Raw genomic sequence first — 16,949 nt, 5'->3', positions numbered from 1 at the left:
GATCTTGGATTTTCCAGCCTTCAGAAAGAACAATAAGAAATAAATGTCTGTTACTTAAGCCACGTGATCTATGACATTACATAGCAGTCCAGTCTTTCCTATACCTGGCTTTCCTATCGTTGCTTACTTCAGAAAAGTATAAAAACAGATATTTTGGTATCTTGTCACATGTGTTTTAAACATCACTAGACCAATAGAGCATTGTTTGGTGGATCATGGTGGATATATGCTAGAACTACATTATTTGACATGGTATTTTGTCATTTTATTTTAAACATAGATCCTTAGATTCATTTCAGCTGTCACAAACAACATGAGTATCTATAGAGGAAATCTAAAAAAAAAAAAGCCTATAAAATTGCTGGAGATTTAGCAAGGTCAGAGGATACAAAGTGTATAAAAGTGCACCATATTTCTTTATACCTACAATGAACAATTTTTAAAAATATATAATTTACAGTAGCACTCAACAAACAAAAGTAAAATACTTATGTAATAAGGCTAACAAAGTATCCATAGACTCTGTATGCTAAAATTTGTATGAAAGAAATCAAAGACTTAAACAAAAGGAAAAATACACTGTGTTCATGGAATGAGCAACTCAGTACTATTAAGATGTCCATTCTCTACATTTTGATCTTTACATTTATTACAGTTAAAATCCCAACAAGTAATTTTTTTTTGTTTTGAAATGGCCGTTTATTGAATATATCTGATCTGCAAGGTACCATGTACATCCTTTTGCTGTTTACACAGTTTTTTCAAGAATAAACAGAAAAACTATATCTAATACTTTCGCTTAAGGGGGGTGGCTAACAGTGTGATGCACAAGTCCTTGTGTCTGCATAAAGGAGGTACAATAACCCCTCTACATAGAAACCTTGAAACCGCAAACCTTCAAAGATGCAAGCGTCCACTTACTGCCAAGATACCACTGGACCATTTTTTTTAAGAGAGCAAATAAAATTCAGTCCATCAAGGAGCCAGAACCTGTGCCTTCAAAGTCAGGTGTGAGTGAAATTGCAGCTTTCCCTCCCCCTGTTGCTGACGATGCTTCAGCTCTGCCGTCTCTCACCCCCACTTCCTCCTCCAGTCAGTAACTCTCTTCTTGCCTTTTGACTCCATGCCCGCTGTTGTACTACTGTACTATAATGTTAAATTTTTTTTTTTTTAAGTAAACTCACAACTGTTTTTTTTCTGTTTGTTGTTTATGTACTACTTATGTGAAAAGTATTATAAACCTATCACTATGCAGTACTATATAGCCAATTGTGTTAATTGGGTACCTAGGCTAACTTTGTTGGACTTACAAACAAATGGGACTTATGAACATGCTCTTGGAATGGAACTTATTCACACATAGGAGACTTAATGTAATCAGCTTTCATTTTGATACCAATTAGGATGTGATTCTCCTAAGTTACAAAATAACCTGCCAGGAACATACTCATCATCGGTAAACTGATGATAACATCTTGTAAATCATACAGATCAACAGCTCTTGACAGCAGGACCTCATTTGAACTGATATTCATAGCCCTTTTTAAAAATCTAGGTCTGTATAACTGTTTATCCATTTAGTTGTAGAAATGTTAATATTATATTGTGGGATACTGCCCCAATTCCAACAGTTATTACATAATATGCAGTTTATGTCCATAATCTGAAATTTAAAACACATTTAAGAGTGATGCTGATAATGGGGGAGGCATTGCATATGTGGAAGCAGGGGTTTAGGAGAATCTCTATACATTCCTCTCAATTTTCTTGTGAACATTAGATGCTTTTAAAAATTAAATAACATATAATCCCAAAAGTTTCAGGAATTTTGGGTCTTCACTGCCTATGACTTGATACTCTTGGGTTCTTCATTTAATTAATGACAGTACTTTTAAAGAATGAGAGTATTCAGGGAAAACTATTCAGTAAACTTTTTAGAATTCACATCATAAAATAAGGTTTATTCCAGAAATAATTTATCCTTCCTGCCAGATACTTTATAATTATTTGTCAAACTACAAAAAAAATTGTTCCAAAAAACCAAACAAGTCCTAATCACATTTTTAACATTAACTTTTATTCCAGTATCAGATTGGCTTATATTGAATTGGTTAATTGCCAGTAGTTGATTTTTTTTTAAGTAGCATCCAAATAAAAGATAACATTTCCCTTTATTATTTGTAATGTCTTTCTTTGTCTTTGTTTTACAGTCTCCTTTATCAAAGTACTGCTGTCCCAGCTGTCTTTTCATTTCCATTTGCCTGGAATATCTTTTTCCATCTCTTCATTTTCAGTCTGTATGTGTCGTTCGATTTAAACTGAGTGTCTTGTAGACAGCATATAACCTTCGTACTAGCTTTATAGTAGATGATCCACTACTTTTAATATGTGTTTTTCTTTACCAGTGAGGTTTTTGTTTTGTTAAATAATTTTCTTATTTCTAGCTATGGCCTTTACTTTTCCATTTAAGGAAGTCCCTTTAAACATTCCTTAAGGCCAGCTTAGTGGTGATGAACTCCTTTGGTTTTTGAACGTCTGGGAAACCGTATCTCTCCTTTAACTGGCATATGAATTTTCTGCTGAAGTATCCTCTGATCATCTTCGTATGTCACGAGTTGTTTTTGTCTTGATTCTTTTAAAATTCTCTGTTTAACTTTTGACAATTATACTGTGTCTTGGTGTGGGTCTCTTTCATTTCATTTTGTATGGGAGTATATGCTTTCTGTATTTGAATGGCTTTTCCTTTGATAAGTTAGGCAAGTATTCAGCCATTTTGTCTTTAAATAGGTTTTCTTTTCTTCCTCTCTTCTGCTTCTGGAAACCCTGTTATGAGAATATTAGTGTGCATGATGTTTTCCCAGAAATCCTTTAAACTACCCTCATTTTCTTCAGTCTTTTCATTTTTAATTGGGTGATTTTCACTACTTTGTCTTCCAGGTTGCTGATCCATTCTTTGGCATTCTCTAGTCTGTCGATTCTCTGTAATGTTCTTTTCACTCCAGTTACTGTGATCTTCAGTCTTTATTGGTTCTTATATTTTCTCTTTGTTGAAGTTCTCCCTTGAGTTCATCCATTCTTCTCCAGAGTTCAGAGAGCATCTTTTTGACTATTATGTTAAACTCTCTATCTGGTGAATTGATAATCTCTGTTTTGTTAATTAGTTCATTTTCTGAGGTTTTGTCTCTTTGAAAGGTACTTCTTTGTCTCTTCATTTTGCCTAACTTTCTGTATTTGTTTCTATTATTAGGTGTATAAACTGTGTTTCCTGGTCTTGAAAGAGTGGCCTAATATAGAAGGTGTCTTGTGGGCTCAGTAGTACAATTCCCCTGTCACCAAAGCCAGGTGCTCTAGGGTACCCACTGTGTGGGCTGTGTGCACCTTGCCCTGTGGTTGAGTTGCAACTGCTGTGGGTGTGGTGGTGGGCAGGGGCCTGCGGCCCAGCCAGTACCGTCGCTGGCTTGCTGATGAGCAGTGCTGGTCCCCTGGAGGAGGAGCACGGGTACCACTTAAGTAGTATTGTGGAAAAACAAGCCAGACAGTTCTTAAAAAGGATATGTTCAAGGACTCACATTGCTTGATCTTAAGACTTAACTAACCAGCAATAGTAATCAAGATTGAATGGCATTAGGAAATGGTTAGGCATTGGATCAGTGAAACAAAATACAAACTTCAAATGTGATTTTTGACAAAAGTTCAGATAATTCACTGGAAAAAGGATAATCTTAACAACAAATGGTGATAGGACAATTAGACAACCAGATTTAAAAAAGAAAAAAAAAAAACAACCTTTACACATACCTCATAAAAAATTAACCAGTCTGGATGATAGATCAAAAATGTAAAACATAAAACTATAAGACTTCCAGAAAAAAACATAGAACAAAATTTGTGCAGTCTTGGTTTTGGTAATGAATTTTTAGACATGATAGCAAAAGTACTGACTGTAAAATAAAAATTTGATAAATTCAGCTTTATAAAAATTTTTGCTCTATAAAAAGCTGTTAGGAAAATGACCATTACTACCCCAAGCAGATACCGATACATACATGTTAGAAGGGCTAGTATAAAAAATAATTTTAAAATTGCTGCAAAATCATACACCTGCTTTGCCCAACAGCTTGGCTGTTGTTTTTAAAGTTAAACAACCGAGTCCCATGTGACCTAGCATTCATACACCCAGATATTTATCCAAGTGAATTGGAAAACTTATATTCACACAAAAACATACTGTTTATCTGTGGTGTCAAAAACTGAAAATAACCAAGATGTCTTTCAACAAGTGAGTAAATAAACTGGTATGTTCTTCTTACTAAGCAGTAAAAAGCAGCACTGCTGACTCACGTAATACCATGAATGAATCTTAAAATTCTTCTCAGTTCTTCTAAGTAGGCGATGTTAACAAGTAAGTTAATACAGATAGTGGGGGCCAGGCTTCTCACTCTGTGAGAAAGAAAACAGAAAATATCATGAGACCTGTGGTGTTATATTATACAGTCAGACATATCAGTACAAATTAATGTTTATCTTAATATATGTACAGATGTACTCAGAAATAATGTGGAGTAGCCTGTGTGTGTGTTTGTGTAGCACTATGTGCTGTAGGGGCCTAGCTGCAGTGATACCCTAGTAACTACCAGCAAATCTGCCACCCAGATCTTTACTTCTCATGGTTCTGGAGGCTGGGAAGACCAAGATGAAGTGCTCCTATTTCAGTTCCTAGTGAAGGCTGTCTTTCTGGCTTAAGACAACCTCCTCCTTGCTGTGACCTCACATGAGTTTGTGTGTGTTAGTCGCTCAGTCATGTCCGACTCTTTGTAGTCCCATGGTCTGTAGCCCACCAGGCTCCTCTGTCCATGAAATTTTCCAGGCAAGAATACTGGAGTGGGTTGCCATGCCCTTCTCCAGGGGATCTTTCTAACCTGGGGATGAAACCAGGGTCTCCCATTGCAGGCAGATCCTTTACCCTCTGAGCCACCAGAGAAGCCCTGTATGAGTTTATGAGGACATAATTCATTATATAGCATTCATTCAGTTATTTTTTAGCACTAAAAGCAAGTTATAATGTCTAGGTTAGTATTAGGCAATCCCTTAACTTCTCAGACTTTAAATAACAGAAGCTACTGTACTGCAACCAACTATATGCAAATAAAGTGGACAACCTAAAAGAAAGGGGAAAATCCTCAGAAAGGTACAATCTCCTAAGACTGAAACCAGGAGGAAATGGAAAATATGAACAGACCAGTCACAAGAACTGAAATTGAAACTGACTAAAACACAAAGGTCCAGGACAAGGTGGCTTCACAGCCAAATTCTATCAAACACGCAGAGAAGAGTTAACACCTATCCTTCTGAAACTATTCCAGGAAAATCACAGAGGAAGGAACATTCTCATACTCATTCTGTGAGGCTACCATGACCCAGATACCAAAACCAGATAAGGATACCGCAAAAAGGAAAAATTACACACCGATATCATTGATGAACACAGATGCAAAAATTCTCAACAAAATGCTAACAAACCAAATCCAGCAATACAGTAAAAGGATCATACACCATGGTCAAGTGGGATTTATCCCAGGAATGTAAAGATTTTTCAGTATCCACAAATCAATCAGTGTGATACACCATGTCAGCAAAATTGAAGAATTAAAGACTATATGATCATCTCAATAGATATAGAAAAAGCTTTTATGAAATTCAACACCCATTTATTAATATGACGAAAACTCTCCAAAAAGCAGGCATAGAGAGAACCTATCTCAACCTAATAAAGGCATATACAATAAACCCACAGCTAACATACTCAATGGTGAAAAACTGGAAGCATTTTCTCTAATATCAAGAAAAAGACAAGGATGTTCACTCACCACTTTTATTGAACATAGTTTTGGAAGGTCTATGCACAGCAGTCAGAGAAGAAATGAATCTAAATTGGAAAAGAAGTAAAATCATCACTGTTTGCAGATGGCATGATCCTGTACATAGAAAATATTAAAGATGCTACCAGAAAACTACTAGAGCTCATCAGTGAATTTGGTAAAGGTGCAGGGTACAAAATTAATACACAGAAATCTGTTGCATTTCTATATACTAATAATGAAAGATCAGAAAAAGAAACAATCCCATTTACCATTGCATCAAAAAAAATAATAAAATACCTGGGAGTAAACCTACCTACAAAGGCAAAAGACCTGTACTCTGAAAGCAATAAGCTGCTGATGAAAGAAAGAGAAGACACAAACAGATGGAAAGATACGCCACGTTCTTGGATTGGAGGAACGAGTATTGTCAAAATGACTGTACTACCCAATATAATGTGTAGATTCGATGCAGTCCCTATCAGATTACCAGTGGCTTTTTTTTTTCTCTCTGGGACATATGGGATCTTACTTCCGAAATTTAGGTATCAAACCCATATCCCCTGTATTGAAAGTGTGGAGTCTTAACCACTGGACCACCAAGGAAGTCCCACCAATAGCATTTTCACAGAACTGGAACAAAAATTTTTTAAATTTTATGGAGACACAAAAGACCCTGAATACAGCTTAGCAGTCTTGAGAAAGGAAAACAGAGCTGGAGAAATCAGGCTTCCTGACTCTGTTACACATCTAGAGTCATCAAAAGAGTATGGTACTGGCACAGAAACGGAAATATAACTCAATGGAACGGGATTGAAAGCCCAGAAATAAACCCTGTGGTCAATTAATGGTCAATTAATCTATGACACAGGAGGCAAGACCATACAATGGAGAAAAGAGAATCTCTTCAATAAATGTGCTGGGAAAACTGGACAGCTACATGTAAAGGGTTGAAATTAGACAGTGTCTGACACCATATACAAAAATAAACTGGATTAAAGACCTAAATGTAACACCAGATACTATAAAACTCCCAGAGGATAACATTGGCAAAACACTCTTTGACATAAGTTGCAGCAATTCTGTTTTGGATCCATCTCCTAGAGTAATGGAAATAAAACAATCATTTAAAAAATGAGACCTACTTAAACTCAAAAGCTTTTTGCATAGCAAAGGAAACCATAAGCAAAATGAAAAGGCAACCCCAGAATGGAAGAAAATATTTGAAAACGATGCAACTGATAACAGATTAACCTCCAGAATTTACAAATAGTTCATGCAGTCAATAAATAATACAGCTAAATCTAAACATGGGCAGAAGATCTAAACAGACATTTGTCCAAAGAAGACATGCAAGATGGCTAAGAGGCACATGAAAACATGCTCAACGTTGCTAATTATCACAAAATGCAGGTCAATACTACAATGAGATATCACCTCAAACTAGCCATCATCAAAAAATCTACAAGCAAATGCTGGAAAAGGTATGAAGAAAAGGGAACCCACCTATAGTGTTGATGGGGATATAAATTGGTACAGCAACTATGGAGAAAAACTAAAAAACAGAGCTTAAAAAAGCTAAAAATAAAGCTACCATCCAGCAAACTCACTCCTGACCATGTATCTGGAGAAAAACCTGGTTCAAAAGGATAGGTGCATCACATGTTTTGCAAAGCACTGTTTGCAGTAGTCAAGACATAGAAGCAACTTAAATGTTCATCAACACATGGATGGGTAAATAAAATGTACATATATACTATGGAATATTATTCAGCCATTAAAATGAATGAAATAATGGCATTTGCAGCATTGTGGATGGACCTGAAGATTACCATGCTAAGTGAAGTAAGTTAGAAAAACAGGTATATGATATCACTTAATATGTGGAAACTAAAGAAAATGATACAAGTGAACTTATAAAACAGAAACAGACTCACAGTCTTAGAGAACAAATTTATGGTTACCAAGGGGGAAGGTGGGGAGGAGGGATAGATTGGGACTTTTGGGTTGACATGTGCACATTGCTATAGTTAAAATAGATTATCAACAAGGAACTATATAGCACAGGAAACTCTGGTTCAATATTCTTTAATAACCTAAATGGGAAAAGAATTTGTAAAAGAATAGTTAGTTACATGTATATGTTTAACTGAATCATTTTACATCTGAAACTAGCACAACATTGTTAATCAACTATATTCCAATATAAAATAATTTTTTAATAATACAGAAGAATAAAATAGGAATCTGCAATGAAAGTTCGGTAGAGGAAAGAAAAATAATTAGCTACTATGTGTTAGACATTGTCTTAGATATGTTACATATATCCTCAGTCTTCACCACAAAAAAAAATTGTATTAAAAAGTCATGTGTCTGTTTTTATATATGAAAGTAAGCCTTAGAATATCTGGGTAATTTTCACACATACAGTAAATGTAGAACCTCAATCCAAAACTGTTCTAAAAAATCCTTGCTCTTCCCTGTTCTTATATGACCTCAAACTTGAGTCAATTAAAACCTGCCCCTTATTATTGATATAAAAGTGGGGGGGGATGGGGTGACTTTATGAGATGATAGAAGTGAAAATAGAAAAGGTACTGATCCTTGGAAAGGATATCTCTTACACTCAGTTGTTTTGCTTTGTTCTTTGGCAGATGGCATTTGGCATTAAAAGGGCAGGAAGGAGTAGGTCCTTATTTGTGTGACTGGATCCCTACCTCCCAAACTGAAAACTGCATTCCTGCTATCGTACTGTCTTAGCTAAAGAAACATCGGAGAAGGCAATGGCAACCCACTCCAGTACTCTTGCCTGGAAAATCCCATGGATGGCAGAGCCTGGTAGGCTGCAGTCCATGGGGTCGCTAAGAGTCTGACATGACTGAGTGACTTCACTTTCACTTTTCACTTTCATGCATTGGAGAAGGAAATGGCAACCCACTCCAGTGTTCTTGCCTGGAGAATCCCAGGGACGGGGGAGCCTGGTGGGCTGCCGTCTATGGGGTCGCACAGTCAGACACTGAAGCGACTTGGCAGCAGCAGCTAAAGAAACATAGTCACAATATCTTATTCACATAGACAAGGTTCTTTACCCAGAGAAGATTCAGTCCCTGAGGAGTGACTGTTTTCATTTTTGATGACCTGTGCTTTGCTTAGTTACTCAGTTGTGTCTCTTTGCAACGCTGTGGACTGTAGTCCTCCAGGCTCCTCTGTCCATGGGGATTCTCCAGGTAACAACACTGGAGTGGGTTGCCATTTCCTTCTCCAGGGGTTCTTCCGAACCCAGGAATCAAACGCAGGTCTCCCACATTGCAGGCAGGTTCTTTACCATCTAAGCCACCGAGGAAGTCCTTTGATGACCTACTCTTTACCATTTCTTTATCGACTAATTTTTAATCTATATCTTTTAGTAACTTTTATGGTGAAATATTTCACAGTGGGAAATTATTGGTAGTATTATATGGTTTTGGTAATGCTTGATCTTTTTCTTTTCAGTCTTTATTTGGAAAAAATTTGACAACAATTTTGAATGAATATGTAGCTATGAAAGCAAAAGGTAAGAATTCAGGTTCAGGGATTTTTTTTTTTTTTTGGTCAGTTTTGTACAGCATTTATAATTGTTTTAATTAGTGATTTTTTAAATTTTGAAATAATTGTAAAAATTCACTGGGAGATAGCCAATTAAAATCTGTTTATATTGAGTGATAAATATAACACTTTCCTAAATTAGTGTCTTGAAGAGGAAAGTTAAATTTATTCTCTCATATTCGTTATTTCCGTAGTTTGCAACATATTAAGAAAAGGTTCAGCAGTAAAGAATTAATTAGTACAAATGATAACATTTTACAATGTAAGCTTCACATTTATTGAGTACTGTTTATTGCAGCATTGTGCTGGGTGCTTTCAGAGGTTTTATTTCAGTCCTTAAAATAATCCAATGAGAGGTATTGATTGTTTCGATCTATTAATTTATTCATTACTTGACTGCATCAAGCCTTCGTTGCAGCAGAAGGGGTCTTTGCTGCAATACACGGAACTCTCCGCTTGTGGCGCGTGGACTCTGGAGTTCCCTAGTCGTGGTGCAGGGCCTCCAGAGCCTGCAGGCTCAGTAGTTGACGTGCATAGGCTTAGTTGCTCCACAGCATGTGGGATCTTAGTTCCCCCTGCAGGGATCCTCCCCAAGGTCCCTGCATTGCACGGTAGATGCTTAACCACTGGACCACCAGGGAAGCTCACTAGACCTTAAGTGTCAGAAAACTAAGGATTAGAGAAGCCAGATAACTTTTCTAAGATCACAAAACTAGAAACGGTAAAAAGTAATAAGCCTAGAATTTCAAAGTGTGAATTTCATTTCTTTCTCTTCAGTAGGTTATTTGGTCATTCTACCAAGGTTTTCTTTTCCCAGACTATCTTAACTATCTTACAGGAGTATTTAGAGTGTAAATGACCTCAGAAACAATATGTTATTGCAGTACAAAGGTTTATATCCCACTTTTATGTTGGTAACTTTCTCTTATTTGAGCTTTTTAGAAGTATATAGTAAAGAATATAAATACCTTGAATTTCCTATCAGTATGGCTTTAGAACACATCCTGAAAAGACTAATTAGTCCTCCAGAATTTTATCTGTAATTCTAATTAGAGTAACTAAGGAGATGCTGAGAAATCACAGTGATTTGGACCTGAAAACATTGGATATAGAAAACTAATTTCCATATTTACATGAGTTTGTATAAATTTATAAATCAAATTATTTTGACTTTCAAATATCGCATAAGTAGAACAAAGATTTAAAATAGTTTGTCTTTTAATTCAAAGAAAATACAAGATGATTGATCTAAAAAAAACTTCATAGTTTTCACAAGTTTCCTTTTCCCTCATATTGTATCTGATTCTCAGTGACTTGAGCAAAAAAAGCAACATCATGATAGCTTTACAGGTCTTTACAAAATAGGCTTATTTCTCAGTTCCCAACATAATGTCAGCAGCTGAGAGAAAAGTTTTCTTTATTGATTTTCTGTGTCTGTTCAAATTAAATGATGGATTTTTTATGAAACATTTCCTCTTATGATTTAGAAACATCAAATGATGTCCCAGCAATTATGTCATCTCTGTGGAAGAAGTTAGACCATACACTTTCTCAGATCAGGTAATAAAAGGCTTATCCAATCAGCTTATCAGAATGTGCATAATAATTTTGGAATGCAAGCACAATTAAGAATAACTTCACTTTAAATCTTATGACCCACACTGTGCATTTATTTAACACTGATCTAATTTTGAAATTATGCTAGAGGTTATTGATATTTGTCTTTGATTAGATAATTTTAAATAAATTGTGTACTTTAACAAAATATTTAGAAGTGAGGAAATTAATGATATTCCCAGGTTCCCATAACAATTTAGAGGCATATCTCTGGCTGAATACAAATCTAGTCCCAGTCTTGGTGGATACAAATCTACTAACTCAGGCCCCATGTGACTTCCCTCATACAGTTGCATCTTCATCATACCTGCAGAAAATTGATATGTGTGATCCATGCCTCCTTTGTTCTTCCCTTATAAAGGAACAAACCCGAATAATAACACTTCTGGAATCTTCTTTTTTTAGAATTTTACTATGTCATGGCCTTGGAATGCTAGTCTCACTATCTTTAGAATAGGTATCAATTTTATAACATATCTTATTCAACTTGAGTCTAGTATGAAAACCGTCCCTTTCTTACACTTTCTCCCAGAGCTACAAGTAAATACCTCACTTCAGCAGGGGCCTCGTTTCCTTCCTCAGCTTAAACTGCTAGAATGGCTCCAAATGCTTTTTGTGTGACTCTGTACTACATTTTATTTGGTAGTCTTACTTTTATTCCCCTTTCCTGACTTCCCTTTCCTCTTTCATTCCCTTGCAAACAATCTTCAAAGACATTCACAACTTAACACCTATGGGATATTTATAAGTTACTGCAACGCTTTATTGACAAGGTATTACATAAAAAAAGAAACCTCCTAGCCAGATGTTCTCCAAGGTTAGTTTGTGTGCTGTTAAAAATGCTTATTTGATTCAGTAAGTTTTGTGGCTCTTGTTGGCAGAGACTAATTTGACAGATTTCCGAGGACAGTGGCACAGTATCTGATTGTTGACAAAATACATGGGTAACCAGTTCATGGGAAAAGGAGAGTCAGTTGATATTGTGAATTTTCTTACCTGTTTGCATTGTTCCTTCTCTAGAAGTTTGGTGAGACAATGTCATAGTCATAAATTTGATGAAAGCAGGATCTCTTTTGAAATCAACTTGGATTCTGAAGTATTTATGTATGCAGATATATGTAAAATCAGAATTTCTCTGGGAAGGCATTTCTATAGTTATAAAAGATAATTGATAGTTGTATATCAATTGTATATAATTGTAATATTATATATAGCTTTCTTAAATATATTGAGTTCCTAAATTCAAGGCAAATTGTATTCTTAGTGGGATTTCAAAGCTCTTGCTTATTGCATTGGATAGAAACTTTATTATTAAAATTATGCATGTTTGCATTCTTATATGCCACTGTTTTTTTCCTAAAGCAGATAATATTTGGTTACCCAGAAAAAAAGTGCTTATCTTTTTATCTGAGACAGATTTCTTGCCTTTTAACTCATAATTTACTTCAGGTCTGACTGTAACTAAATCAGAATGTATCTTGGCAACAGAAATTTTTTAATGTCACTACTTTTGTTTATTAGGAGCATGCAAAGTTCCCCAGGGTTTGCTGCCAATCAGAGAGGTTGGTATTCAACTTTAAACTGTAAATAATGTTCAGAATTACTTTAAACTCAAATTTAACGTCCGATGAGCGTTTCTGTTAACAATACATGTGAGCTGCATTTACATTTTGTTTAAACTACTGCTTTTCTAAGTACCATTATCATATTAGGAAATATTTTCATTTATTGTAAAACTGCATTTTAAATATATCTTATTTTTCTCATTGGCTCTCATGTATTCACACCTTTTAATTCTCATTCCATAAATTTGTTTCCTGATTGTGGAGATGTTACCAGTTTTAATTATTACAAAAGAAATGTATTCTTGGATTTTAAAAATTTCGGTGTACTCAATTTTAGTTTCTCTAGTGAAATTATCACATAAATAGGTGATAATTCTAGGGGCTGTTTTTTAAGTTCACTGTTAAATATGTAGTAGAACATATATTGTATAGACATCTTAAAATTTCCAAACTACTCTGACATTGAGTTAATTTTTTAAATGCTCCTGTGTTTCAGCCCGAACAAGAAATGGGATTGCAGAAATCAAACGGCAGAGAAGGCTTGCATCTCAAGCAGCTCCTGTCAGTTCAGAGCCTTTACCGTATCTTTTAGGACAATTTACCAATTCTCCTTTGACAGCTACGCAAGTTATTAGGCCAACTGGCCAAATATCAGCTCCTTTGAGGTCAGATTTTGTAGTGGTCAACCATTCACAGTCACAAGACACTATGACCAGTAAGTTTACATTTTGTGCTTTTGAATTTTGTTTTAATTAAATTGTGTGAATGAGATGATATGATAATATCTTTATATTCATGGTATGCTGCTGCTGCTAAGTCACTTCAGTCGTGTCCAACTCTGTGCGACCCCATAGATGGCAGCCTACCAGGCTTCTCCGTCCCTGGGATTCTCCAGGCAAGAACACTGGAGTGGGCTGCCATTTCCTTCTCCAATGCATGAAAGGGAAGGCGCTCAGTCATGTCCGACTCTTAGCGACCCCATGGACTGCAGCCTACCAGGCTTCTCTGTCCATGGGATTTTCCAGGCAAGAGTACTGAAGTGAGTTGCCATGTCCTTCTCCAATTCATGGTATAAAGTATAGCAGAAAGTAGACAAGAGGCTAGAAGTGGGTGAATTTAGGTAATATGTGTGTGCTCACTCGTTCAATTTGCCATTAAATAAACATATTATTAAATCTGTGAGACATGTTAATCTGGGATTCTTTTATCTGTACTGACGTCCAGCCTTGAACTCTCTTCTAGTTCTCACTTATCTGCATTAATTGAAAAAAAAAAACTCTTATTTGCTTTTAAAAGGAATGCACATTATATTTGAACACTTTGTTCAACTCTTTGGTCATAATAATCTGTCCTACTGAAATGAGGAATGTTTTTCTGATTAACCTCCATCTCTACATGTTGAAAATCCTGTGTATTCCTGGCTGAATCTTAGAACTAAGGATAAACTTAGAGGTCATCTAGTACTTCTTGTTTGTTACATACTTGATAATATTAAAAACACATGATATTTAGGAGCAAAAGGCTAGTTAATAACAGAGCTGGGATTAGAACTGAGGTGTCACCTCTCTCCATTCTTAGACCAGTCTTTTTTCTCTTTGTGCAGGTAAAATGTATTGACAATCATTGCATTCTCCCTTATTTCCATCTTTTCTCCAATCTCTTCAACACCTCTGGGTAAAAACACTTACCCAGTATATTTAGTTTATACGTCTTACAGTTCATTTGTTCTGCCATGATATTTTTTGTTGAAACTATTCTATATACTCTACTTTGTATTTTATTGTAAAACCTTTAAGTCATGGGGACTATATTTTATGTATCTTAATATCTTTTGTTGGAGAAGGTAATGGCAACCCACTCCAGGATTCTTGCCTGGAGAATTCCATGGACAGAGGAGCCTGGCAGGCTACAGTCCATGGGTTGCAAAGAGCTGGACACAACTGAGCAACTAACACACACAGTATCTTCTGTAGTGCCTTGCACATAGTAGGCACTCAATATATACCAACTGAATTTGAAATAATCACTATGTAGTGCTATTTTTATTCCGTTAATTCAAGTTTTAAAAAACTATTCTGTTTCCTTGACTTACTGTTTTGTTCTCTTGAAATACAGCTGGAGAGGCTTTGACTAATAATACTGGTCCTCAGGAAAGGAGAAGCCATGCCAGTTTACTGTCCCCTGGTAGACGCAAAAGGTAATGCCTTCTGAAAAGACGTGATACAAGGGTGCTCACAGTGTGAATAAAGGAACGGAAGTGCATAAGTACTTGGGACTCTGCTATTACAGCTGTTTCAAAGCCTTTTTTTTTTTCTTTATAACCTCCCTGAAATCAGATTGTTTCAGAAATCAATAATCTAGAAATGTGTTTCATTATAAGTGTTTTTTCTGTAGTAGTATAGAAAAACATATTAAAATTGATGTTAACTCAGATTTTTGGAAATAATCATTTTTTATCAGCATACTTTAGGGTGTATAAACACATATTTAAACTCCTAAACTGATAATTAAAAATCTTCTCAGACATTCTCTGAGAAGTATTTTTTCTGTCCTATTTAGCCCAGGTGTCTTTGTTTGAAGAATATTTCAGAAAAGAGAGATAACAGTTTAAATGTTTTTGCTGTTTTCTCAATTGCCATGCCCTGGGTATTTTTGTTGGAATTTTTACTGTTGGTTGTCTTTCATTCAAGGCTGACCTCAGCCTCTTTGGCAAGATTTCTCACTTAACCACATGAAATAATAAAAGTACTGTAACAATATCTAACATTTATAAGAACTTTGACCTTTTTATAAAGTCTTTACATATACTTTATGTTTATTGAATTCTTTCATTAACCCTGTAAAGCTTTAATTTTATCCCATTATAAAGTAGGTCAGAGGGTACCTGGTAGAGACCATATAGTTAATAAGTAATAAAGCTAGGTCTCAAATTCATTTCTCAATTCAAGACTGTTGATGCTTTTCAACTCTACTGCCCTTTGTTCCTACCACAAATAGAGAAAATATCTTTTCCAGCATGATTAAGGTTTGTCTTTATATGTAATGATCATTGGATTATTCATACTAGTTAAAAGATAAGCTTTTAAAATGTGTTTCAGTGAATCTCAAAGGAAGTCTGGGCCTCATTCAACAGTACGAAATTTGCAGGATCCAAATGCATTTGTAGTAGAAAAAGTAAGTGACCTTCCCAAACTTTGCAACTTAAGATATTCCTGAGTTTATAACTATTCATATGTATACAATTTATATATATATATAGTGTGTGTGTGTGTGTTTGTGTAAAATGTAGTATTTCTGTAAGACTGCAGTAGAGGGAATTCCCTATCAGCCCAGTGTTTAGGACTCCACACCACTGCAGGGGTCCAATCCCTGCTCAGGAAACAGATCCAGCAAGCCACATGATGTGACACAAAAAAACTGCCGTAGAATTGCTTTGGGATAGACTGTAAGTACAAAACTGTGGACTGTGGTCCACTGGCGGGGTGGGGGCAGGGATGGCAAACCTCTCAGTATTATATTATTAACACAAGAACCACATGAACAGTATAAAAGGGCAAAAAGAGAAGATGAGCTCCCCATTTTGGAAGGTGTCCAGTATCTTACTAGGGAAGAATGGAGGGCAATTACTAATAACTCCAGAAAGAGTGAAGAGGCTGGGCCAGAGCAGGAACAGTGCTCAGTTATAGATGTGCCTGGTGGTGAATGTAAAGTCCAATGCTGTAAAAAACAATATTGCATAGGAACCTGGAATGTTACGTCCGTAAATCAAAAAAAATTGGATGTGGTCAAGTGGGAAATGACAAAAGTGAGCATTGACATCTTAGGAATCAGTGAACTAAAATGGATGGGAATGGGCAAATTTAATTCAAATGACCGTTTTATCTATAACTGTGGGCAAGAATCCCTTGGAGAAATGGATTAGCCCTCAAAGTCAACAAAAAAGTCCAAAGTGCAGTGCTTGGGTGCATTTTCAAAAATAACAGAATGATCTTGGTTCGTTTCCAAGGCAAACCATTTAATATCACAGTTATCCAAGTCTATACCCCAACCACTGATGCCAAAGATGCTGAAGTTGACTGGTTCTATGAAGATTTATAAGACCTCCTAGAACTAACACCAAAAAAAGATATCATTTTCATCATAGTGGATTGGAGTGAAAAAGTAGGAAGTTAAGAGATACCTAGAGTAACAGCAAGTTTGGCCTTTGAGTACAAAATGAAGCAGGGCAAAGGATAATAGTTTTGTCAAGAGAACACACTGGTCATAGCAAACACTGTCTCCCAAGAGCACAAGAGAAAACTCTACACCTGGACATCTCCAGATG

At 35.8% G+C, this 16,949-nt stretch overlaps 1 protein-coding gene across 3 annotated transcripts in view; it reads left to right on the top strand.

Moving 5' to 3' along the window:
- Window positions 1-16,949, top strand: part of LOC122449683 (protein NPAT) — a 53,065-nt gene that overhangs the window by 11,410 nt on the left and 24,706 nt on the right. The window contains exons 3-8 of one of the 3 annotated variants that reach the window (XM_043481583.1): window positions 9,351-9,411; window positions 10,931-11,003; window positions 12,582-12,622; window positions 13,122-13,340; window positions 14,741-14,822; window positions 15,724-15,799. In XM_043481583.1, coding sequence (XP_043337518.1) covers window positions 9,351-9,411; window positions 10,931-11,003; window positions 12,582-12,622; window positions 13,122-13,340; window positions 14,741-14,822; window positions 15,724-15,799 — 552 coding nt within the window. The remainder of the gene's footprint in view (window positions 1-9,350; window positions 9,412-10,930; window positions 11,004-12,581; window positions 12,623-13,121; window positions 13,341-14,740; window positions 14,823-15,723; window positions 15,800-16,949) is intronic. The other 2 variants (XM_043481584.1, XM_043481585.1) reach the window with 2 other exon arrangements.

Source organism: Cervus canadensis, chromosome 11, assembly GCF_019320065.1.
Source record: "Cervus canadensis isolate Bull #8, Minnesota chromosome 11, ASM1932006v1, whole genome shotgun sequence".
Lineage (NCBI taxonomy): Eukaryota > Metazoa > Chordata > Mammalia > Artiodactyla > Cervidae > Cervus > Cervus canadensis.
The sequence above is the reverse complement of the archived record's forward strand: the minus strand, read 5'-3'. Positions and strand labels throughout refer to the sequence as shown.